At 41.8% G+C, this 26,808-nt stretch overlaps 1 protein-coding gene across 1 annotated transcript in view; it reads left to right on the top strand.

The window, feature by feature from the left end:
• The window catches only part of cdh24a (cadherin 24, type 2a), a 62,048-nt gene that overhangs the window by 31,701 nt on the left and 3,539 nt on the right, over positions 1-26,808 (top strand). The window contains exons 3-13 of the mRNA XM_088348935.1: positions 1,145-1,439; positions 3,892-4,011; positions 4,982-5,149; positions 12,507-12,688; positions 18,894-19,150; positions 19,233-19,369; positions 19,505-19,626; positions 19,714-19,831; positions 23,961-24,272; positions 25,424-25,610; positions 25,686-26,064. Of these exons, the coding sequence (XP_088205061.1) occupies positions 1,145-1,439; positions 3,892-4,011; positions 4,982-5,149; positions 12,507-12,688; positions 18,894-19,150; positions 19,233-19,369; positions 19,505-19,626; positions 19,714-19,831; positions 23,961-24,272; positions 25,424-25,610; positions 25,686-26,064 (2,277 nt within the window). The remainder of the gene's footprint in view (positions 1-1,144; positions 1,440-3,891; positions 4,012-4,981; positions 5,150-12,506; positions 12,689-18,893; positions 19,151-19,232; positions 19,370-19,504; positions 19,627-19,713; positions 19,832-23,960; positions 24,273-25,423; positions 25,611-25,685; positions 26,065-26,808) is intronic.

Below are 26,808 nucleotides of genomic sequence, written 5' to 3'. Positions count from 1 at the left end.
ATTGGCACCTTCCGTTTGGCACCAGCTGCGGCTCGTTGCCCGATTGGCTTTCCTCCTATTTAAGCTCAGTGCTCTCACTCACCCGTGGTCAGTCCGTCAACAAACATCTGCACCCGCAAGACGTGTGTTTTGACTCTGTCTGGTATCCTGCTTGTGTATCCTGTCCGGTATCGATCCCGTCTGTCTCGTCCTGTTTGATATCTGACTCCAGTCTCCGGTATCAGGTATCGATCCCTTCTATCTCGTCCTGTTTGTTATCTGACTCAAGTCTCCAGTGTCTGGTATCGATTACGTCTGTCTCGTCCTGTCTGATACCTTGCTACGATCTCCAGTATCAGGTATCGTTTCCGTCTATCTCGTCCTGTTTGATATCGGACTCCAGTCTCCAGTGTCTGGTATCGATCCCATCTGTCTCGTTCTGTCTGATACTTTACTACAATCTCCAGTTTCGGGTATCGTTTCCGTCTATCTTGTCCTGTTTGATATCGGACTCCAGTCTCCAGTGTCTGGTATCGATCCCATCTGTCTCGTTATGTCTGATATCTGTCTCCAGTCTCCTGTATCTGATATTGATCCTGTCTGTCCCGTCCTGTCCGGTATCGATCCCGTCTGTCCGGTATCTGTTTGTGTATCTGGTATGAATGCTGCCTCTCCCGGCCTGTCGGGTATCGACCCCGTCTGTCTGGTATCGATCTCGTCGGCCTCTGGCTTCCTGGTTGTTCCACTCCTTACTTCTTCCGCCCAGTGATCGCCAAATTACTGGTGTTTGTGTTAACGTGCATGACTGCCCCATACCTGCAAAATAAAGCTTGTGTGGAAAACCTTACGCAACTGGGTCCTCCTTCTGTTCTGGTTCTGACAAGGCAGGGATGGTCAAATAATTCACATTGTCCGTTTAACAGGGAAAATTCTGCTATGGTTTTAAAATAACTCCAAGACTGTTAGAGTGTTTGCAGACAGAATCCTGACCTGACTTCAATGAAAGAGCAAATGATGATTTCCACAACATTAGACCCGATTGTGATTTGCATAAAACGTGTCCGTAACACAATAGAAATGTTATGTGACCATTTTAATCTTTTATTTGGACTTGCCTTGAATGAGCCCTCGGTGCTAAAGCTGTTTGTTTTTCTCCGCTTACCAGTTGCACACAGACATGGACCGAGGGGACGGTCACACCAAGTACACGCTGGAGGGCGAAGGGGTTGGTTCGGTCTTCGTCATCGACAGCCGCACTGGCAACATCCACGTCACCAAGTCTCTAGACCGGGAGGAAAAGGACCAGTACCGTCTGACCGCCACCGCTACCGACCGGCTGACGGGCCGAGCCCTCGAGCCGTCCTCGCAGTTTATAATCAGGGTGCAGGACATCAATGACAACCCGCCCATCTTCCCCGCCGAGCCCTACATTGCCACCGTGCCCGAAATGGCCCACATTGGTAGGATTCACCCAAGTCTGTTTCTATTTTCCGGAACAATAGTGAAATAAACAAGTGCATTAACATGTTGCTGCGATAAAATTCCTGAAATAATTTGATAAACACCCATCTTTCCATACATTTTTTGGAAAGTCTTGTGCGCTTGTTTAGGGTGGTGATGGCCCTGGGGAAGAAACTGTCCCAGAGCCTGTTAGTCCTTGTTTTAAAGGACCTATAGCGCCTACTATGGGTAAAAGGAGGTTACCGGGGTGAGAGGAGTAGATTTTTCCTTCGCTGCGGTATCGCAATCTGGCAATGTCATCCAAACAGGGCAGAGACCAGCCAATACTGTTCTGGGCTGTGTTGATAAGGGTATTCTTTCTACTTACATCACATACAAAGATTGTCATGTTGTTTGAATTTCTTTGAGATAATCATCATTTTAATTTGTTTTTGTTTCAGTCAAAAATCTACTAACAGTATAAATAGTACAAATAGTACATGGTTTTGTTTTCAAGAAACATGAGATCTTCATATCCAAAATGTGTACAATCTTATGAAGTACTATAATATTTCCTGTTACATTTTCTGCCAATGTGGCTCCTTTAGTGTATTTACTTTTAAGAGTAGTTTTTTATTTTTTAATATACTGTGGTAAAATGTATTTATCATAAACATATATCTGACACCATGCAAACCTGCTAAGGATATGTCTTAGTTATTGGAAAAAATAATACCTAATATGAGCAAAACAATCCGTCATCTGTTATATCAAACACATTTGCTCATTTTAAGTAGTATTTTCTAGGGTAGTATTTCATTTTCCTTATTTTATTCCCCCAAAAAGTTTATAATATGGTAAAATAAAAAATATAAATTAAAATCAAACATATTATTTGCCATCATAAATGTCACAGTTGCCATGGTGCCCAATTGGCCCCGCCCACGTGCTGCCAGCTGCGGCTCATTGACAGACTTTGGCTTTCCTTCTATATAAGCTCAGTGCTCTCACTCACTTTTGGTCAGTCCGTCAACGAACCTCTGCCCCGCAAGACGTGGGTTTTGACTCTGTTCGGTTTCCTGTTGGTATTTCCTGTCCGGTATGGTTCCCGTTTATTTTGTCCTGTTTATTATCGGTTTCCAGTTTCGTTCCCGTCTAGTTTGTCCAGTTTCATTTCGATATCCTGTTTTGATATCAATCCTGTCTGTCCCGTCCTGTCCGATATCTGCTCGCGCAATTGGTATCGATCTCATCGGCCTCTGGCTTGCTGTCATTCCACGCCAGACTGCTGCCTAACGTGCCTGACTCCCCATTTCCCGTAAAATAAAAGGCTTGTGTGAGAAACCTCACGCATTTGGGTCCTGATCCTGTTCCAGTTCATGACGATGTGTACCAACCAAATTTGATCATTTTAGGTTTCAATTTATATACATACTATTTTTTTGTTTTTTTCATTTTTTTCAAAAAACAAGTTTTAAAAAAAGACCAATATCAATTGAAATGAGCAAGCCTATTTGCCATCTGATAAATCAAACAAAGTTGCTTATTTTAGGCATCATTGAAAACTAATTTAAAACATGGTAAAAAAAAGATCAATGTGGAAAATGTTTTTTTTATTGTTTATATTTATTTGTTTTCATATTTTCCTTTTTCTTGACTGAAACAAATGAGCTGCCTTTCATTTAATTGATGGGCCAAATTACCTACTTTTGTATAAATGTGTAGGTCCTGACACAAGTTCTGTTTTCGTAACAATATTTTAATCACAAATATAATAAATATAAATATAATATTGCAGAGAGGCTAAAGGAAAGCATGCACTCGTGTTCTACCGTGATCTCGGGGTGTCTTCATTGACCACCTAAATTCGTACGGAGAAAGTTCAGATCACAATTCTATTTTTTTTGTGTGGTTTCAAATTTCAAATTCCTATTCAAGGCAGGGATAGTATTTTTCCCCAGGGCTCGGAATAACAATAGAATACTTCAAAGTGTATTAAAATGATTAAATGAATCAATCAAGCAAAGACAAATATCTCGAAACACCATTCGTGAGTTACCTCACACCAAAACCCTAAGGAGTTAGGCGATGGTTACATCTTTGAAATGCACCACCAGGGCTTCCCGATTTTATATTCTCTGGAAAAAACCTTTGTGAGGATTGGCATATTCTTGCATACCACACAAAACAATGACCAAAGACTGTCTTCGGGGGGCCATAATCTTTCCCAGATTATTTCCCAGAAATCCATCCAATGATCCAGCAAACATAATGTAGCCGCATTGACGTCCGCTTTTGCATAATCCACTTCCCCGCTGTTCATAAAGACTCAAAACGTAAATGCTCCAAACAATCTGTCGGCAGGTGTGGAATGCTCTCTTCGCATACCCAAACATCATTTTTTCCGTTTTTATCGTTCGCATGCGGCGGCACATTCAAGTTCATCCCGTAATAATACAGTTGAACTGGCAGGTACGTCTATCATCCAAGTGACGGCCAGGGATGCCGACGACCCCACGTATGGCAACAGCGCCCAACTGGTTTACGCCGTCACCGACGGGCAAGATTACTTCTCTGTGGACCCTCAAACAGGTCAGGAGGGGTCCGTTTGGCTTTTGGGGTCATTAAAGTGTTTTTGGGGTGTTTTTTACTTAAAAATAACTCAAAGCATGGGTGTGTGTTATACATGAGGTTTTATGGTAGTGTATTACTGTATTTGTACAATGGTTGATCTATCAAACTGGATAAAAAAACCAGGTCATGGCAGTGATAGCGCCAAATCCTAACCACTGGACCATTGTTTCTTAACTTGTGGGTCAGGACCTAAAAGTGGGTCGCAGACTCGTTTTCAGTGAATCTCGGGCCTTGTTGTTGTCAAAATAATGCTAAGAAGAAGAAAAGACAGAGGGTAAATTCCACTCCTTAACAGTAGATGGCAGTCAATTTGCTCGATTTAGAGGGACCACATCTTATTTTATTGTGATTTTGCTGTTTTTTTTTACATTTTCCGCCCATAATAATAGATCCCCAAGAAGTCAGTGATAGGGGAAAGGAAAAGTGGAAAACATCGACGACAAATGATTTTAATCATAGCCCAATGTTTTTAACAATGTGTTACTGCAAGTAAAAGTAGTGTGATGATGAGATTATATATTTACTTTTCCTATGTATCCCGCATCCCTGGTGATCTGGTGGTTGGGATTCAACGCTCTCACCGCTGCGATCCGGTTTCTATTTCTTTTGCTTTCAATGTCGCGCAAATGTGGTCAGCAATATTTTTCGACTGATTGGTCAAATACTGTAGTAACGTACTGTAAGACCTTGTATTCGATGAAACATTTTTCTTCTAAATTAAAGCCTGGTACTGGTCCGCCGTCCAGGGGTTGCTGACCACTATTTTAGACCGCTCATCATATTGTCATTACGATTTGATGATGTTCCACAAGCATTGTTTCTTTTTGTTATCTCAGCTGACAGTTTGACATTAATTTTGAGTGACAGTGGAACGCTGATTAGGCTCTTTTGTCTCCCGTCCCCTGTTGCCCCTCTCTCATTTTTTCAGGCATCCTGAGAACCGCCAAGCCAAACATGGACCGGGAGACCCAAGAGGAGTATGTGGTGGTCCTCCAGGCTAGGGACATGGGTGGCCACCTGGGGGGACTTTCAGGGACCACCACGGTCACCGTCAGGCTGAGCGATGTCAACGACAACCCGCCTCACTTCAGACGCAGTCAGTAGTAAAAGGAATTGATTTGGGCTGGTCCAGGGGTGTCAACATGCAGCCCCCGGCCGGGTCAAGTCCGCAATTGGGTTATAATCCGGCATACGACTCAACACAGAAAGAAGCGCAAGATAAAAAAATGAGCTGTGATTTTAAACATGTCCACTGGATAACGCCAAAGCCAGACGCCACTCATAAAGCAACTGTAGCTGTATTCTTTGTCTCTGTCGCTTTCTTTCTTCTCTCTGTTTCTTTCTGTCCTTGTTTCTTTTTCTCTCTCATTCCTTCATTCTATGTTTCTCCTCTTGCTCTCTATTATTTTCTTTGTCTCTAGTTCTTTTTTTTTCTGCTTCTCTCTTTCTCTTTTTGTGTGTCTCTCTTTCTCAATTTCATGTTGTCTCTCTCTTTCTGTTTCTTTCCCTCATCTATCTTGTCTTTCTCTTTCTTTCTTTTTCTATTCATTTTATCTATTTTCTCCCTCTCAATCTCTCTTTCTCTCTCCCACCTCTATTTTGTCTCTCTTTCTTTCTTTAGTTCCCCCACTCGCTCTCTGTCTGTCTGTCTGTCTGTCTGTCTCTGTTTCTGTCTCCGTCTCGGTCTCTCTCTCTCTCTCTATCTCTCTCTCTTTCTTTATCTCACCCCCTCTCCCTTATTCTATTTAATTCTCCTTTTTCTTTCTTTTTTCCCTCACTCTCTCTCATTATATATTTCTCTCTCTCGCTGTTTCTTTCTTTCTTTTTCTTTAACCTACTATTTCGGTCCCTGCGGGAGTGCTTTTTTAACCATTTGGCTCCTGAGCCGAAACTAGTTTGACACCCCTGGGCAGGTCAAAATGTTAATAATGTTTTTTGTCTCTTGTTGAGTTAAATTGTCTTTAATGTCATTGATAACAACGTAGTGAACATTGTTTGTTACAAGAATAGAAATGGCACTTCGGGATAAACATTTAAAAGGGCAAGTAAGAGACAAGTAAGATAAAATAACCTCAGGATAAATAGGCAAAATATTTGCAAGTTCTAATAATAGTGCAAAGAAAAAAGTAGTTCATCGTATCAAAAGTACGAAGAAACGTATTGCAATTCAGCAGCAACAGAATATCCCAAATAAGTCGATAAATAACTTATGGATACCTATATTTCAATGCAACTCGCAAGATCAATATGTTTTTACAGTTTTGCTCATATGTTTAGGCCGTACGTACAGCCCTCCAATTGTTTTCTCTCCCAACGCTTTCCGGATCCCCTAACTATCCACAGAGCACTTGTTGATGACCAGCATTTTTTTTCCGCTCTACTGAGTTTCCTCAGAGTCCAAATCAATTGATGAATATCTTTTCAATGTAATGAGCTGCTAAAATGCTTCACAGTTTGTTTTGGTAGACGTCAACCCCGTTGTATGAATGACAGCATGCATCAGCCTATCGTAATTGCATAGACAGTGATGCCCACCCAACACACAAAGCCCTCCATAACCTGCCCCTGTGATAGCATTTGCCGTGTGTTGTCTGCTGCAGAACACAACACACGATAAGTTAATGTCAATGACAAAAGAGACAATTCAATTCAAAATCTGAAAAGTATTGAAACAGTGAAAGTAAACTGCGATACAGCGAGGGTTTACTGTACTCTGGGTATGTAGAAACTTGCTAAATACACATTTTCATCTGCATTTCAGAGGCTTCAAGTATTATTACAATATCAATACTAGTTTCTTTAGCTCGTCTATGGCTGTTAAGCCAGCAGACATAAGGTAAAAGTTATCCTTTGGATGAACACACAAAGTGCAATTCAATTGGACACTAAAATCTTTCTGCCCTAAATTTATTTTATGGTTTCTAGCGCACCTGCAGCAAAGTGACACTTGTCCTTTCAGAAACGCAGTTTGCTGTCCGTCTTTCAGCCCACGACGGGCACAAGAGCAAAATGGCACGTCGGCCCCCTCCCCTGTGCTGCGCTCTTAATATTTCACATTAAAGTTCAACGCTTTGCGCTCCAGCGGGCAGCCAAATCTGCGGTAGGACCAGCGAGACGTATGCGGCACTCGGTATATCATCTTTCGGCACACGCCGGGCGGCCATTTGTCATCTCGTTTAAAGACGCCGCTGCCGGCTCGTCCCTGTGATATATTTTCCCGTCGCACGTTGCTTTATAGAAGCTGTTTAATATTAACGTGCCGCCAGTGTGTTATTTATTCACTTTTAATCTGACTGCTATGACCCCCCCACACCCGCCTCCAACCCTCTGTCCTTTGCCAGTAGCAAAGCCGAGCCCGGGGTCATTAATTTCTCTTAGAGAGATAATTAAACCAAATGTACCCGTTTGGGACGCCGTCTGAATGTGAAGGGTGTGTGTGTGTTTTTTTTCTCCCCTTCCATTTTATGTGTGTTGTTTTTCTTTTGAAACTTCATTATGATACAGCGCAGCCTATTTGCGTCATTAACCATCACCAAGGACGCTGGCTTTGATTAAATCGAAGCCAAGGTGTGTGACTTTGCGGGCGAACCATGAGATAAACCAGCAACAGGCCACAAAACTGTTTTAAAATGACAAATATTGCTGTGCCTTAACCCGAGAGTTTGACTTTCTCTATGGCAAAGCTTGTAACTCAAAATAGACCCATCTCGAATCATTTTCACATGATTGAAACTGGCCCTAAAAACTCAAACAAATATTTCTGTGAAGCGCTTCAAGTACGAAATATGCTATGGCATTGTGCTTTAGAAAGATGATAAAAGTTTTTCCAAGTGGACACTCCCCAGTGTTGTCACGATTCTGTCACTTGCCTGCTAATTGCCCTCACCGACGCTCACTCTGCCACTCGTTTCCTAAGTGTCCCTATCCCTATTTAAGCTCTTCATTCTTGGTCACCCTTTGTCAGTCGGTCAGCGAACCCCAGCACATGCAAGGCAAGCACTTTTTGACTATCGCTCCCGTTTTGATTCCCACCTGTTCCTGTTTCCCGCCTGATTCCGTCCCCTGTTTTCGGTATCGATCACCTGTCCTTGGCTTCCTGATCATCTCCTGTTACCTGACTTGCTTCCGATCCCCGACCACGCTTCGTTCTCCTGTCCCAGCTACGTGAGTTGCTTCCGATCCCTGAACACACTTCGTTCTCCTGTCCCGGCTACCCGACTTGCTTCCAATCCTCGACCACGCTTCGTTCTCCTGTCTTGCCACCTGTCACCGGCCGCGAGGGCTTCCTGCTCCTCCTACCTAGCGAGCAGATTGCTGTATTTTTCATCTCGCCCTGACTTTCCTGATAACTTAATAAAGCATTGTGTGAAATGTTTCACATTTGGGTCCACTGCTTCTTCCAGTCGTAACTAGTGTAGTGTCTATTACATTTATGACCTAAAAAGCTACAAGATTTTTTAGTTTTCCTCCTTGCACTTTTGGCACATTTCTGTTTACTTCAGTAGACTACGCATTCTAAACTCGGAAGCAGAACAACAGAGCCAGCCTTCAGATCAGCAATCCCAAACTGTTCTAAACGCCTTTCTCTGAGCCCTTTCTTGATAAGAAATCTCAAAGGTTACTAAAGCAACCGCCCCTCAAGAGCAGAAATAAAAGAACATTGACATGATTTGCCGATAGTGCCAATGAAATGTTTATAGTAGCCAAACTAACAAACTGGCATCCTATGCAATATCTTTTGCAGCGCTTCATTTCCATTTTCTCCTAAATTTCCCTCTTTTATCCTCTTACTATCCTAAGCAAAATTTGGTAGTCAATGAGTTATTTTAACAAATAATCGTGTGAACGATTAAATGAAAGGTGCGAGTTTATTCTTTTTTAAACTCGTCTAGCCTTATGGGAACACCACATACATTTTAAGATACTTATATAAGGAAAACTGATTAAAAAAAACATTTTTAGGTTATCTGAAGGATTAGCTACACAACTATTTTGAATTAATTATATTTTTTACTGTTTTTGATAGTTCACCATACTTTAATCAAGAGACACACTTGGATTTATAGATGTGTTTCTACTAATAACCTAAAGAGGAAAATTAAGTGGAACACAAAATCAAACAAGAATAAGATAATGAAACCAATAAAGATAGAAGTTGGGATGACAAACTGGTACATTTGTGTGACAAGATCTGCTTGTGCGTTTAAGCAGATAAAGTTTTAACATTGTGGAATCCAGCTGGGGGAGAAAGGGGAAGGAAAGGACAGGAGGGGGGGGGGGGCTTCCCCCAATGCAAATCAGAATGCTGAACTTCTCTTCCTACTTTCATTAAAATACGGGTTGTGCGACGCAACGGGCAAAACAAACGCAGTTCCATCAAGGTTTTTACTATAATAAAACACATATAAACAGATCAATCAGAATGTCTGGACTTGTGAGTAGAGAACAAGTGCACGGCTTTGACAAAAACTATCATAACTCATTAGGAAATTCACACCAGTCCTTTGAATCTTGCAGGTGGTTTGATAAGACTCAAGGCAAGACTGAAGGCCTACCCCACAACATTAATTCAAAACATCACTTTGAATAGGGCTGGGGAAACTTTTTAAGTCATGGCCCGGATTGGAGTCTAAGATTTGGCACACTCTCGAATCTGATACCTGGCCAATACATAATGAAAAATATAATGTAGGTCTAGCCACGGGCAGCACAGCGGTGCAGTGGTTAGCGCGTGTGCTGCACAGTTTTGAGGTCATTAGATGTGGAGTTTGCATGTTCTCTCCGTGCTTGCGTGGCTTTCCTCCGGGCACTCCGGTTTCCTCCAACATTCCAAAAACATGCATGTTAGGTTAATTGGCCGGTCAAAATTGTCCTTAGGTGTGAATGAGCGAGTGAGTTGTCTGTCTCTGTGTCTCCCGCGACTGGCTGCCAACCAGTTCAGGGTGTCCCCTGCCCACTCCCCGAAGACAGCTGGGATGGGCTCCAGCACCCCCGCGACCCTACTGAGGATAAGCGGTGCAGATAATGGATGGATGGATGGATGGATGGATGGGTCTAGCCACTTGCATTTCTGAATAAATATACATGCAGACATCTACCTCTACATGTATATAGTATGTGTCATTTTATATTTGTTTATAAATGGTATTTTATAAAACACTCAGAAAATAATTAAGTAATATGTTGTTTACCTTATTTTAAAGACTACTTTTGATAATACGGATTGAAAAACTAAGAATAGGGCCTGCTCAGAGTTTATTTTCTTGCATGAAATATGATACATATTTTCATTAGAAAAAATACATTCTTAAAAAAAATAGCAAGTACAGAAAAATGTAGCCAGCTATTTGAATGATGGCCTTGAGTACAACACACATTATTGCTTCATGAAAGATACAGTACTTATTTTTTATGGGGGCACACGAAGAGACCCTGGAGACAAAAGTGGCAGAAAATCAAAACATTTTTATTAGTAGTAGAGTACTTTATTTACTGATATAAATATTGTCTTTATATTGTTAAGGTTTTTGTTTGGCGGGCCACATTAATAAGCCTGACTTGTCGCAGTTTGCTCAACCCTGACTTAGAATAATGTTGAGACTTTGTAACGATTAGGTAAATTGATACATTGAGAGGTCAAGTGGATAAAACAAGAAGTAAATAAGTAAATAACTATATTCATAGATGATCATAAGGAGCAATTATTACCAATCAATGATTAACTTGTTTGAAACATTGAGGTGATTATTAAGATAATGAGACGAATATAAATCAGTGTTCATTTTACCTCTGAAAAGTGATGGGTCCCGGGGACTCGCATGCTCAAAAATCGATGGGTCCCAACAGAGGGCTATGGGTCTCCAAAATTTTGTGTTATCGGGGTTGAAATTTTAAATCAGCAACAAATATATAATATAAATCTATATATTCATTCAGTTTTAATCATCACAGTTTATTGGTAATACAAATCAGTTATCACTTCAAGATTTTTCAGTTCACAAAAATATTGTACATTACACAAAATAATATAGCTGAAATAAGTAGATTAATCTATATTTTCATTCAGTTTTAATCATCACAGTTAATTGGTAATACAAAGCAATTATCACTTCAGATTTTTCAGTTCATATATTTTTCGTGGTTCGCTGTCCCGCCACAGTTGTAATGCTTTCTCAAGGTCCAATCCATTATCATCCTCCTCATAGCGTAACCAGGAATATAATTTAGTCAATTTTGGCAGAAAAGTCCTTTTCTTGCGAGAAGTATTCTTTTGTTTATTTTCTTTCGTCGAATCGTTCGCTTCAACACACGTGTTTTCCTGCCTTCGCGATCTTCCGAAGAATTTCTCCAACGTTTTTTCGTGCCGAAATTATTGCCGTTGTTATCACTTTCTGCATTATGTTTCGACTTAATACTGACACTGAAGAAATTACCAATTTTGTGTTGATTTTACCTAACCTTCACCTTCCCTCAACGACAACCACCACAACAATGACGTAATTTTGAAGCAACGAGATCTCGTTTGCCGAGATCGGCGTGCAGATGAGAACTCAAAACGCGAAACCAAAACAACAATGGCGGATCTGCCTGACGAAAGTTTGGAATGCGGTAAATCTTTGTTAAAAAAAAGGAATCGGATAATAATGACAATTTTGTGCCGAAAAAGTTGCGGCCCGGGGACGCACGTTGATTTGACACTATGCGTCCCCAACAAAAATGATGCGTCTAGGACGCAGGGACGTGGGCAAAGGAGAACACTGATAAATGCAATTATGACGGTATATGCAGTGACACATACTGCAGCATGGCAGTGCAGTGGTTAGCACGTGTGCGGCACAGTTCTGAGGTAATGAGATCGAAATTTCCGGTAAAGTGTTTGCATGTTCTCCCCATGCTTGCGTGGGTTTCCTCCGGGCACTCACTCTGGTTTCCTCCCACGTTCCTAAAACATGCATGTCAGGTTAATTGGCTGGGCCAAATTGTCCCTTAGTGTGAATGAGCGAGTGAGTTGTCTGTCTCTGTGTGCCCTGTAACTGGCTGGCAACCAGGTTAGAGCGTTCTGTGCCTACTGCTTGAAGATAGCTGGGATGGGCTCCAGCACGCCCGCGAACCGACTGAAGATAAGTGGTGCAGATAATGAATGGATGGATGGATGCAGTGACACATTTGATATTACAACAGAGTTTACATCACAGAATCTCTTTTTATTCTGTATGGTTCACTCACACAGTTACCTCAATGTTGTGAGACTGCCTCTTATTTTTTAGTCGTTTGAACAGTTACCACCCCACAATGTTGCGGCAGAGTTGATAATAATTCTTTTGGGATGAGCCATGATGGATCCATAATAATGTTTGTGATGATTGTCATCTTGCCCTCGCTCTCCCCTGGTGTGTCATCATCATTAACGTCTCATTAAATGTCGCTATTTTGTTTGTTTTGCTCTCTGGCAGGTGCGTGGTCATTCTCCGTTTCAGAGCTGGCGGCACCGGGCGTGGAAGTGGGCCGTCTCACAGCCACAGACGCTGATGTGGGCGACAACGCACTGCTGGAGTTTACCATCATGGACGCAGAGGAAGCGCAAACGTTCAACGTCAGCGCCAGGGAGCGAGAAGCCATCATCGTGCTCAATAAAGTGAGCTGGCTTTAGTTGCTACTGTCAGGATATCTTTCAGGACAGCGCGCTAGCAAAATTCAGACTGTTGTCCTTATAAGGACAGAGTTCGTCACTAGGAAAGGAATGCGGTAAGGCGACCGTGTCCAGAGCACCAGAGGCAAAAGAGTCCAAGCAGTCAAGTCGACAGTCCAAAGATCATCAGGCGTGTAGCGTTTTTATCATGTGTATAGGAGGAAACAGTTTTATGATTTCTTTCTGCAGATTGCAGTTACCCCACTTTACCAAAATAAGACGCCAAAGGTCCACCCTATACCATAACCACCAGTCACACTAATTCAGTTGCGGTTCATAGATTTGACAATATATTACTAAATCTGTCAAAGACTCAAACATTGAATGATAAAAACACAATTAAATGTATTCAGACTATAGTCAATAATTAAACATGTCAACAAGATGGATTTAGATTGGATTTAGATGGCTTTTTTGGAGTGTTTGAAAAAGTTTTGGGTATATTGAGGAAAATGAAAATTCCTAATGAAAGAAATGAGCAGACATTCTATGACGAGTTATAAGCATTTGACCCAAGTTATGTTTTTTTTCTGTTGCGTTCAAATACCTTGAGAGAAAGAAAGAGAGAAACGTGCGTGCTTCGGTTTGGGGTCAACTGGAGCTTTCGTCTTCAAAAGAGAAAAAGGCGTAGTTGCTTCTGTGCATTTTTTTTATGCCCATTGACATGATTGTTGGCATTTGCAGTCCTGCTGTCATGGGAAAGAGACCAAGACTGTGCTCGCCGCCTGCTTTTAAAGCAACCTTGTGACATCAGTGACACCCAGAAGTGTGTTGTTTGAACCTCCATTGTAACTTACCCTTAAAGCAAAAGACTTGAAGCTTTTTTATTGAAAACAAAGCTCTCATCTGGAGGGCGTCACTGCGATAAAGGTGCTTGGAATGTGACAAGAAAGTCAACAGACTAGCAAGGAACCAAGGGGGACAGAGCGCTAATAAAGACAACAGCTGTGAAGAGGGAAACAGAACCCAGAAGTGAGTGAGAAAGCAAAAGAGAGCTAAAGAGTTGGAGAGAGAGGACACACCGAGAAGCAAAACTAAGAGTTCAGGATCGTGACAGCTACTGCCCTTTGCAAAATACAGTCAGTAGAAGGCCGTCCCAAAGCATTGTGTGATGCAGGCTCAATGGTTTATTTGTCACAAAAGGTTTTGCACATCCCTACTCATGTTGCTCATCACACAAATGTCTTTTAGCAATAATTGACCGAAATTATCGTTGAGGCAGAGGAAAAATCGTCTGAAGGCACGTTTTATGTTTGGCCATTAAAAGTGTCTGCGTCACTCCGTCTGTGATCCGTGGAATCGAGTATTAAAATTAGCAGGTAAGTGCGTCTCTGTGCTCAGGGAGCCTCCTAACGACATTGGCAGATAATGACCGTACAGCCCATGTTAAATTAAGTGTGCAAATCAAGTCCCTAATGAGAATTAAGCCACCTCATTAGAGCCATACGGAGAGATAAAAGAAAATTCAAATTTAGGTAAAAGTATCTGCTAAACATTTTTAACATCCATAGTAATTAGCATCAATCTTCCCATAAACCTTGTGTGATATAACAAGCAGTAAGTCACCAATATTAGAGTAACATAAAAACCTTGTTCATATGTATTCGCACCAATGAGTGTTGATTTTACAATTTTCATTTTGTTACTTCGCGTTTTTTTGCACAGAATGGACGTTGCTCGTAAAATTGCCGTCTTCCATGTAAACACGGTTTTAAAAAAAATAAAGTTATATGACGGCAGCACGGTGGCGCAGTGGTTAGCGCATGTGCGGCACAGTTCATGTCATTGGAACCTCCTGCGTGGGTTCAAATCCAGCTCCAGACTTCCTGTGCAGAGTTTGTATGTTCTCCCCGTGCTTGCGTGGGTTTCCTCCAGGCACTCCGGTTTCCTCCCACATTCCAAAAACATGCATTTCAGGTGAATTGGCCGGTCCAAATTGTCCCTGTGTGCCCTGTGACTGGCTGGCAACCAGTTCAGGGTGTCCCCTGCCCACTGCCCGATGATTGCTGGGATGGGCTCCAGCACCCCCGCGACCCTACTGAGGAAAGCGGTGCAGCCAATGAGATGAGATGAGATAGGAAGTTATATGACTTGCAAACATATTACCACTCTTATATTGTTAAAGGGACACTGTGTAATATTTAAACTCAGAATGGCCAAACCACCCCAATTTTCTTCATTTACTTGCCAAGCCTTTTTGAGTTTTTTTTTTTTGGTACACATCGCAGCAAGATGGCGTACAATCATTTGCTGTCCTGCACTTTCCGGACATCTTCAACATCTTACCTAGTGTTCACTAATCTGTGTACAGTAATGCTAATTGTGATTCACCCTGGTCAATCCTGGAAAAGGGATGACCATCCTGTGCAGTCCTTTGAGACATTTTTGTGATTAAGGGCTATATAAATAAATGTGACTTGACTTGACTTGACTTAAAATCCCTTAGGTGAGGCTCATGTGATATACTGTTAAAGGGACACTAAGTAATATTTAAACTCAAAATCTGTATGTATTTGCCAAGCCTTTTCAAGGTTTTTGGTTACTCGTAGCAGCAAGATGGAGTACAATTACGTAAGATCCCCAAGGTGAGGCTCATGTTATATAAAAGGAATGCAAATATATTGATCTACAAGTATTTTTAAGAATGCATGTTAATGTGTAAGTTCGAGTACTTTTGCATGTTATTAGTTGTGATTGCTTCAGCAAGGCACGACTACATTGCCAAGTGCTGTAAGCACAGGGCAATGTAGTTGTGCTTGCGAGATATTATTCTTATTATATCTATCTTCTTCCGCCCAAATTCCGTGGGGAACTCCTCCCAGAGCTTTGGGAGTAGCCCAACGATCCATATACCAAAAATTCCGGCCCGATCAGGACTCTCGTGCGACAAGATGGATAAGCGATACGAGACCAAAAAAATTCCCCGCCCGGAATAATGGGTTTTGAGAATCTCCCATCCGGAATACATGGGCCCATACAAATCAATGGGTAGCCATGGCAACCAGGGCTTTCCTGAGGGTAGTCATGGTAATCAGGGACTGTCCAGAGTGGCTTGAGGGGGCCCGACCCACATTACCTTTAACCATGGGTAAATTGTGAATTCCAAAGAGTGGATGCTCGTGAGAGGATGCTAACAGCTATGTGCGCCGCTAGCAAGTATTAGCGATGAGAGGTTGAAGCTATGCTTACTCATGCTAGCTCTAGAAACTATTGGTGACGAGTTGGGCCAGCTCACGTATTAGCGCAAGCTAGCTGTGAACGCTATCAGCAATAGGTTGGGCTGGCACAGCCAGCCCAAGTATTAGCGCAAGCTAGCTGTAAACACTGTGGGCAATGCTAACTTTTTCATGCCCAAAAATTTTGGGAATGGATATATTGTAACAACTTCATATTTACAAATTATGCTAATGGATTCATGTTAATGAGTTACGCTAATGGGTACATACTAAAGAGTGATGCTAACAGCTAAATACTAACTTCTTTTTGCTAAAGAATTTTGGGAATGGAAATATTTTAACGACTTCATATTTTCAATTTATGATAATGGGTACATGTTGATGAGTTATGCTAACGGATACATGCTAAAAAGTGATGCTATCAGCTAAATGCTAACTCCTTCATGTTAAAAAATGTTGGTAATGGCTATATTTTAGCGACTTTATATTTACAAATTATAATAATGGCTTCATGTTGATGAGTTATGCTAATGGGTACATGCTAAAAAGTAATGCTAATGGTTAAATGCTAACTTTTCAATGCTAAAAATTTTTGGTAATGGCAATATTGCTAGGACATCATATTTACAAATTGTGCTAATGGACTCGTGTTGATGAGTTATGCTAATGGGTACATGCTATAAAGTGATGCTAACGGCTAAATGCTAAGTGCTTCATGTAAAAAAGTTTTGGTGATGGCTTTTTATTAACAACTTCATATTTACTAATTATGCTAATGGGTACATGTTGATGAGTTATGCTAATGGATACAGGCTTAAAAGTGATGCTAATGGTTAAATGCTAACTGCTTCATGCTAAAAATTTATGCTGATGGCCACATGCTAACGAATCAGCAAAATGAATAGGCTCAATGGATTCCGGGTGGAACAATTCAAATCGAACGGCCCATTCTATTTGAACATGTATATTTTAGATGTTTTCAAGTGTATTAACAGTGTTATTACTATGTTATTACCAAGAATGTAATTTTTAGACCTCTACGAGGCATATCATTGTTGCTAACGATTATGGGCCAATCTGAAATTAAATTGCCAGTACCGGGGGGGGGGTGTGGGGGGGCGGAGTCCCCCCACAGAACCAAGTTAAAAATTACAAATACATCTCTCTGAGTTAAAAGCGTTATGCTAACTCATAATGCTAACAACTCAACGCTACCGGTTCTCTATCAACATCTGCCAAATCAATCACAACTCTTACAATTGCCGCGGGAATTGTCTAGTGTTTACTTAAAATCCCGCTGAATAAAACTTTAACTCGCTTCTCCTTCAAGGTTTTTTAGAGTACCATGACGAATTATACATCAAAAATTCCCGCTCGACCGGGAGTAACATTTTGTCTTCTGGGTTACCTATATCCGTCACCACGACGACAACACTGACGATTTAAAAACCCAGAATTTCCCATTCAATTTGAATGGGACCATCTCAAATCATCTTTCCAAAACCGGGGTTGGTTGGGTGGGCAGAGACTCCCGCACAGAATCAAGTAAAAATGTACAAATACATCTCTCCCAGTTAAAAACTTTATGTTTGATCCCCGTATCATCTTCCAGATCAATCACAACTCTTAAAATTGAGTTTAAATTAATGTTGTCCTTTTTTTGATTGAGTATGTTTTTTTGGAACAGTAGGAGACGCTAAATATTAAACATTGTCCCTTTAAATTGAAGCTGGAGATTTTGCTTTCAGGGTGTCAGGTACAACACTCAATCTACGGTAGCTCTCACTAGTTATCTGTATTCTAACCAGGGCTGCACCTAACGACTATTTTAATAATTGAATAATCACTGACATTTGAAACGATTAGTCAAAATAATCGGATCATTATTCTTTGTGTTTCTTACGTTTAGCAAGATGATGATTTAGTTACGTGGCAACTGATAATAAACAAAAAAAAAATTGGTACGATGAAAAAAAAGACATCTTATTAAACACACTGCGGATTCGTACGTAAAAAAATCTAGAACCAATTAGGCACAGTGCTCAGTCAGTAGAAACCCATGAAAAACCCTTGTCCCTCCTTTTAGGGACAGTCAAAAAAATAATAAATTATAATCTATTAAACATTGTTGTATACCTGTAAAAAGAAAATGTTGTGAGGGTCAAACAGAGTTCCCGAATATTTGATCTTACATTACACAGTCCAGCGTTTTCCGAATTGCTCAGTCCAGCGTTTTTCCGAATTGCTCAGTCCACAATTAGTAGATTTGGGAGTCCACAATTGAAAGGATACTCCAAATAATAATAAATAATATGCTCTATAAAGATAAATAAAGTGAGGTTTAACTTACTTTTGGAAGATGAGCTTCAACAGTTAGGCGACTTCTCCTCCGTGGTAAAAAGTAGGCGAAAAAAAGCGGTTCAACCATTTTCTCAACCGCATTAAACTTTCTTATTCCACTTTTGTTTCAAAAGAAACTGCTCCCCTCTTCTTCACACCAACAAGTTCGTAGCACGCTGGAGCTAGTATAGACATAGTATAGATAGTAGAGAATATTTAAACACGAACTAGGAAGAAGAAGCAGATTTTTTTTCTTCCGGGTGGATGCTGGGTGACCTCTCACAGCGCTACACCCCGAAAGAACCACTACAGTAATGTCCTGTACTCGGAAAAAGGTGCACACAATACAACATCTAACTTACAGCAATGTCCAGATATTTTTCGAAATCCCCCAAAAAATGTTCGTATGTAGCGTTTTACGTAAGCCGAAAGGTCGGAAATAGGGGAGTGTCTGTAGTTTCAGCCCTTTTGGTCACTTTGAGTGTCCTTAATTTGTAATCTTTGTTTTGCTTTGTGGTACTCGTTTTCGGTTACCCTACACAATACAGTGCCATCTAGTGGTCAAATATTACAAACTGTCTCTATCAAAAAGTCCCAGTCCTACTTATGGAAAAAAAAAACTGTCTTGTCTTTAGCTGCTGGACTACGAGACCCGCAATTCTTACTCGTTCACGGTGGAGGTGGCGAATCCCTTGGTAGACCCCCGCCACCTGAAAGACGGCCCCTTCAAGGACCAGGCCATGGTCCGGGTGATGGTCCTGAATGCGGACGAGCCGCCTCGCTTCTCCCAAGCCCGCTACCACCTGGATGTGTCTGAGAATTGCCCACCCGTCTGCTCTGTAGGACGTGTTCACGCTGTGGATCCCGACACCGGGCAGAGTGGCAACATCAGGTGTTAATTACGGCTCCATCACGACACCCCCGTGGCACGCCCCTGCCCGTTTACTCTTTTGTTGTTTTTCCCACCCCCGCAGGTACTCCATCGATCCTCAGTCGGACCCGGAGGCCCTGTTCCGCATTGCCTCCGACACAGGATTCATCAGCACCGTGATGGAGCTGGACCGCGAGCAGGAGCAGTGGCACAACATCACAGTCATTGCCACACAAAGGGGTGCGTTTCTTCAGAGAGCGGGGGCTCCGTCCCTCGTATATCAGCTCGAGCGCCGTCTGCAAAGTGCACGGTGGAATAATGGAACTCTGGGGATGACTTGATGAACATTTATAGCTTTTTTCCATTTGTGTTTAGACAACCCCAATCTTGTGTCAAGGGTGGTGGTTGCCATAGAAACTCTAGACCAAAACGACAATGCGCCAGAGTTGGATAGACAATACACCACTTCGGTTTGTGACTCCACCGCCCCGGGACAGGTCTGTTCCATGTCTTTTTCCGTAAAATCCATCTGCTAGCACCCGCGTACTGTCACACGCGAGTCACAGTCCGTCAACACCCGGCAGGTTGTTCAGGTTCTACGTGCTGTCGACCGGGACGCGGGGGGCCAGGACGCTCCGGTCCACTTTAGTATCGCACCCGGATCAAGTTCCGCCCTCAATCTCTCCATAAAGGACAGCGGCGGTAAGACTTGATTGTCTAACACTCGTAAGGGGCTTCTCTCCATAGGGGAAATCTATTTTTTTAATACCTGTTTTGACTTATGAACAAAAATAGTTTAAATGGGAGACCTTTGTAGTGTGTCCAAATGACCACCAATTTAGTTATCATGAGTTAAGCTGTTTTGGGAAACCTGCAGTTGTGGTTGGTCACTTAAGACATTGGTGCTCCATTAAAAGGTAATTGTCTACTATTTAGTAAGTTGCTTCCAGGAGATGTTTCTTTCAAGTTGTACTATTTAGTGCCTCCCAGAAAAAAAAAACTTTATTCGTTAAAAAAAATGATATGGGTTCAAATAAAGAGCAAAATACATGAACTATTGTACAAGCATGCATTTTTTAAACTACGTGTTGGTTTACACAACATGACGTTCACCGAGACGGAGCTGACATTGTTGTCGACCATCTTGATGTTACTGGTACCGCCAAAAAACAAAATCATGCACAAGGCTAGGCAAAAGAAGTAGAACAATGGTGCAGTTGGGTTATTTTGAGTATCCATGTTTGTATTTTTTTGGTGTGCTTGGTAGCACTCGCTTTTGGTTGCAAAACACAATACAAGACATGAAGTAGTCAAATTTAGACAAATCTGTGTTCATTTTCAGTTGAAAGTTATGGATAAAAAGAAATAAATTAATCAATAAACAAATGAAAATGTATATGCAGTATTCAAAGTCAAGGAATAGAGAATATATATGTAATGAATAGAAATTTAAAATAACTCTAAGATAAGCATTGGGTTGCCTTAAAACAGGGGTCGGGAACCTATGGCTCTTTTCATGAATACGTATGGCTCTCAGATAAAACCGGAATTCAGCCATCACTTTATATATTTTTTAGATAATTGGTTTACCGTCCAAGATATAAGATGAAGGTCACATGTGCAAAAACAAGACTTTACTGACTGGTGAAAGGGTTCAGTCCAGTATGTATATGACACAATTTTAACTAGTTTACGGTCAAAGTGCCACACCAACAGACCTCATTAAACAATCTATTTTGAATGTTGAGACACTTATTGATTAAAAGCCACATAACAAACTTTAAATACCCAGAGGCTTTAGCAAAGCACCTAGAGCAATTTAATTCTCGCCCAGCGCCGTCTGCACTAAAAGTACATAAATTGGTATCCTCGATTAAATTTTCAAAAAAAAAAAGGAAAATATAATACTCTCATCTCATCTCATTAGCCGTACCGCTTATCCTCATTAGGGTCGCGGGGGGGCTGGAGCCCATCCCAGCCATCTGCGGGCAGTGGAGTATAATACATCAAAATATAATACTGATAAACAAAATAATCGACAAGTACTCTCATAAAGTCTTGATTTTCATTATGGGGCCTGATACTTTCAAGTTATAATATCTAGTCCAAAAATAAGAACAACAATCTTATTATAAACCAAAATTAATGGCAAATAATCTATAATTACTAAAATTGTCTTATCATTTTTTGGGGGTAAATTGGTATCATCACTAATAAAAAAATGAATGAAAAATGAATCAGGAAATATACTGTAAATTGAAAGCTGACCAGGATCTTTAGCGTTGAAGCTGAGTTACTGTTTTAGGTAGTTTCACCTTTTAAAACAAAGGTCTGAAAGACGATGCCTGAGGTTGAGTTGCGGCCCGCATGAGTATACACCTAGGCCCCGGCCGTAATTTGTACGTTTGGTATAGGAGTTTGATATGGATTAGCTCTACGGTAAGGAACTGGTTGCCGCTGTTGAAATGAAGCTTAAAGGCAAGTGGATTCATCTTGCTTGTAACTTTAGGTGAGTTTCTGGCTTTGAGACTGTGTCAAACAGTGTTTTATTTGCTTGAGCATGGTTATAAAATACAGCTGTATTTGCTTTGTCATCAGAGGTCACAAGAGTTAAATGTTACATTAAATTATTTTGCAATAAGCCAAGTTGAGGGCAGTTCATGTTTAGGAAAATTCATGGTTAAAAACACAAATTCAAATCCGAATGATGATCATTTAACTTTCTACGTATGTAGTTTTTCTCATTTGCAGTATTGTTTTATTAATGACTGACTTTTCTTTAATAATGAATCTTGATACGGGCAGCATAGCGGCGCAGTGGTTAGCGCGTGTGCAGTACAGTTCTGAGGTCATGAGATCGAACCTTCCTGTGTGAAGTTTGCATGTTCTCCCCGTGCTGGCGTGGCTTTCCTCCGGGCACTCCCTTTTTTTTCACATTCCAAAAACATGTCAGGTTAATTGGCCGGTCCAAATTGTCCCTAGGTGAGAATGAGCGAGTGAGTTGTCTGTCTCTAGGTGCCCTGCGACAGGCTGGCAACCAGTTCAGGGTGTCCCCTGCCCACTGCCCAAAGATAGCTGGGATGGGCTCCGGCACCACCGCGACCCTACTAAGGATAAGCGGTGCAGACAATGGATGGATGGAATCTTGATTACTTTTTATTAAAAGAGCTTATTTTGTGTTAAAATGCGGCCTGATGATCGCAGCAAGGCTTTAAGGCTAGGACCTTGGCTTGGCCTTTTGGCTGAGATTAAGAGTCCCGGCTCCTAGGCTTTGCAGCGTATTATGAACTGACCGATAACGTATGATGGATAATGAATAAAGTAGACAAAACAATAACCCTTAAAAAAATCGACACAGAATTTATTTTAGGATGTGTATATGTTAAAATGTTAAAGCAGTTTTAGGGAAAGGCTTAAATGCTATGTAAGCTTATATTTGAGTAATGTATTTTCCGGACTATTAGTCACACCTGGAGTTTTAGTCGCATTTTGGGGGAAAATGTGTTTGATAAAATCCAACACTAAAAACATACATGTCATTGTGAAAAGAAAAACAGGCTGAATAAGTGTTTGGTATATTAACGTTTTGTCACGGTTGCCCATGGTGCCCAACTATGCCCGTTTGGCGCCAGCTGCGGATCGTTGACTGATTGGCTTCTCTCCTATTTAAGCTCAGTGCTCTCACTCACCCTTTGTCAGTCCGATCACGAACCTCTGCACCCGAAAAACGTGTGTTTTCTTGTTCGGTTTCCTGCTTGTGTTTCCTGTCCTGTTTAATATCTATCTCCAGTATCGTTCCCGGCTATTTTGTTCTGTTTGATATAGATCTCCAGTGTCTGGTAGCGTTCCTGTCGAGTTTGTCCTGTTTGATTTCGATCTCCAGTGTCTGGTATCGTTTCTGCCTATCTCGTCCTGCTTGTTATCGGACTCCAATCTCCAGTGCCTGATATAAATCCTGTCTGTCCCGTCCTGTACGGTATCGACCCCATCTGTCGGATATCTGCTCGTGCAATTGGTATTGATCTCGTCGGCCTCTGGCTTCCTATCATTCCCTGCCAGACTGCTGCCTAACGTGCCTGACTCCCCATTTCCCGTAAAATAAAAGGCTTGTGTGAGAAACGTCACGCATCTGGGTCCTCCTCCTATTCCGGTTCTTGACACGTTACATGACTGACATACCTGCTAATGTCAATAACGACGTAACATATTAAGAGTTATTTGGAAAATGTAGCATAAAGAGCATGCTTACCAAACTATTAGCTTCACTCCAAATCACTAGATCCAAATATTCATCCATGGTGTCACTTTTAACAACCCCCCGCCCAATTTGGGAGGTAGACGATGCGGCACTTCCTCTTTCACATCGCTTATGTGAGACTTGTTGTCACCTCCGCTTTTTTCCAGTACCTTAAAAGTTTCTCGCTAACTCAAAACTTTTTTTCTGCTGCTCGATTACCATTTTTGGCTGCATATTTCACTATTTTCAGTTTGTAATCTGCAGAATATGATTTTATTTTCGGTGCAGTTGTATTTCAGCTCTTCTCAGTTATTTTTATGTGTTACCAGCAATGTTGAAATTATCAACACAGGTCTAGAGCGCGTGCTAACAATTTGACACGTAAGGTTTAGTGTGAAAATATGTAATAATGTGTTAATAGTTTCACACATAAGTCGCACCCCCAGCCAAACTATGAAATAAACTGCGACTTTTAGCTTGAAAAATATGATAGTCGAAGTCATTTTGGTTAGGCTGGTCTTTCTTTTTCAAATGTGAATATATTCAACTATCTCTGCTTTAAATTGCCCAACCCGTTATGGTTGTTCTCCTCAGGCGTGACGGCGAGCCTGGTGTTGCAGTCGCCCTTGGAGCCGTCAACCGGCTACTCGACGTCCTTAGTCAGCCTGTATGTGCCGGTGGTGCTACGGGACGGCGGTTCGGGTCTGGCCAACACGGCCACGGTCACCGTGACCGTCTGTCCGTGCCTGCGGGGCGGCATGCGTACGGAGGAGCGTAGCCCCCGTACGCGAGGCCGGCGCTGGGAGCGCCGCGCCGTTTGTCGCTCGGCGCCGTCCGCGTCACCCTCCGTCGTTTTCACCCTGGTCATTCTCATGGCGGGGCTGGCCTGTATCACCACTCTGCTGGGTAGGTCGTGGTTCAGGGACACGCAATCCTTTCTTTCGCATTCATGTTTTTGTCTTCAGGAAAATGTTTACTTAAAAAAAGAAATCTGCATAAATCATCTCAAAGATCAAAAGTTTAAACTATATTGTCCACTCTATATAAGGCAAAAACACATTATGCATTTTGATTTTGCAAGGAGAGCCAGGAAAAGTGCCCTCAGATAAGAAAAATCAATCCCTTCCCAAAGCTCTCTTTCGAGCACTTTTTTTTTTAAATTAAATCTTCAAAAACAGACCCACCCTAATGGGTGTGGTATTCAAAGAGCGGGACAATTTAGACCAGCCAATTAACCAGACATGCATGTTTTTGGAATGTGGGAGGAAACTGGAGTGCCTGGAGGAAACCAACACAAGCGCAGGGAGAACATGCAAACTCTGCACAGGAAGGCTGGTAGCTAGATTTGATCCCATGACCTCAGAACTGTGCCGCGGACGCGCTACCCACTCATCCGATGTGCCGCCCTGAACTATCATATACATTTTATTTATTTTTTTAAATACTCGTACGTTAAAAAAAATTGCATTTATTCAACATTATGTAAGCCTCACCTATAGGTATCAATCTATTTACTCAGGGGCCACCAGAGCTAGGGCCTGGGTGAGGTAGAACCAAACTGGGTTTTCCACAAGAAAATCTCTAATAAAAACATTCTACTGTTCTCAAATATCGTTTAAATATTTTCCAGACATAATCCAAATATAAGAATATCAGGATTTACATAAAAATGAATCAATCCGTCATAAATCTATAATAAACATAAACTTTCAAAGTTGAGAGGCTGTCCTTCCGCTATCATTCCGAGGGCCGTAAATGGCATTCAGGCCGTGAGTTTGAGACCCCTGCCTTATATGGAGCTAGCATAATAGTAGGCCAATTTTCTGCATCGGGTACCTGAAAACACAACACATGCGCTAATTGGGTTCCAGTGTGTAAAAGAAATACACATTTCTCGACCAATGATTTTTTTGTCTAAAAAATAATATTGGTATGATATGCCTAGTATTCAAACCAATATTTGTTTTTTAATGAATAAAAGTTTTTGTACCACAAGGAGCCACTAAATAGTACACACTGTCCCTTTAAAAATAATATGTGTCTGCTTTGCCCGCCAGTGGTGTGTGCACTGTCCCTGTCACTGAGCCATCAGAAACGGGACGCCCAGTCATCTTTGGAGGACGACGACATCCGGGAGAACATAATTTCTTACGACGACGAAGGCGGTGGCGAGGCGGACACGGCCGCCTTTGACATGGCAGCCCTGCAAAGCATGCACCGTTTGCAGAACGTGCACAGAAACATGTGAGTCTTGGGGCAGAACTTGAACTCGGGTTTGCAGATAAAGCATTTGTACTCGGTTGCTTCCTGCCTGTGCAGATGGTACACGCAACAGAGCGCGCCACCACCACGGACCAGAACCTACAGTATGACGCGTAACCCCTACCCGGGCACGGATCCCGACCAGCGACCTGGTTCAGCCCCCCTTTACGGCCGGTTGTGCTACAACATCCACACGCTGCCCGCTCTCCGAGACTACTATTATCAGACCGGGCCTCTGAAAGGAGCCGTGCAGCATCCTCTGATGGGCCTGCGCCAGCCCTCTACCACACCCGTGATCCTGACCCAGCCGACACAGCAGTTCCCTCCCGAGGCTGGAAGAACCAGCATATTGGCGGCACAAACACTTAGCAGGTTGATGAGCAGGACGGAAGACGGAACAAAGATTCATGACGCACAGAAGCAGGACAATGTTAAGGTAAAATTTGGGATGTTTGAGAATTGATCCCACCTATTGCTTTATTATATACCTTAATCTGACGTAGCAGTTTGATTTTAAGACAATCGACAGTTGTCAGAGCGAATTATTCTGTGGCTGTTTTACAGATTGGTGAGCCATTAATTCATACCTGAGCTACAAGGCACCATGGCCACACGAACCGTTGTAGTTTTTTTATTACAGAACACATAAAAATCTGACATTTTTTTCAACTGCGTTTATCCATGCACATAGTTGGACATTATTTATTATGATACTTTAACATTATATACTTGTTTCGTCAATTCTATGCATGCGAAGTACAGGCTTAATAATATATGTTATCAAGTAGAGATTTAACTCCTACTGCGCTCTTTGTTGTATGTTCATATTGATTTCTTTGCTAAAACTCGCACAGCATGTTTTTGCAAGAAATCTAAAACGATCAGGAACAGTTGGAGGTGAAATAACAAAACATCACTTCTTGATCTGTTCAAAATAAACATCCATTGGCCCTCTGCCCTCTGGGCTTGGCTCTTTGTATCAAAATGTCCGTTTAAATCATAAAAACTGAAAACAGTTCCTTTCATGACTTTTTCAATGGGCGGTATGTGATAAATTCAGCCATTGGTTGAAAGGAAGACACTTTACCACGTGGACCGACAATAACCCACTTACATACATTTTGACCAAACCAAGACTTGATGCGTGTGAACAGCGGTGGGTAGCGAAGCTAGCTGCATA

Source organism: Urocampus carinirostris, chromosome 12, assembly GCF_059441175.1.
Source record: "Urocampus carinirostris isolate Australia breed hairy pipefish chromosome 12, RoL_Ucar_1.0, whole genome shotgun sequence".
In the NCBI taxonomy this organism is placed as follows: Eukaryota; Metazoa; Chordata; class Actinopteri; order Syngnathiformes; family Syngnathidae; genus Urocampus; species Urocampus carinirostris.
Note: the sequence above shows the minus strand (reverse complement) of the source record. Positions and strands in the feature narration are given on the sequence as shown.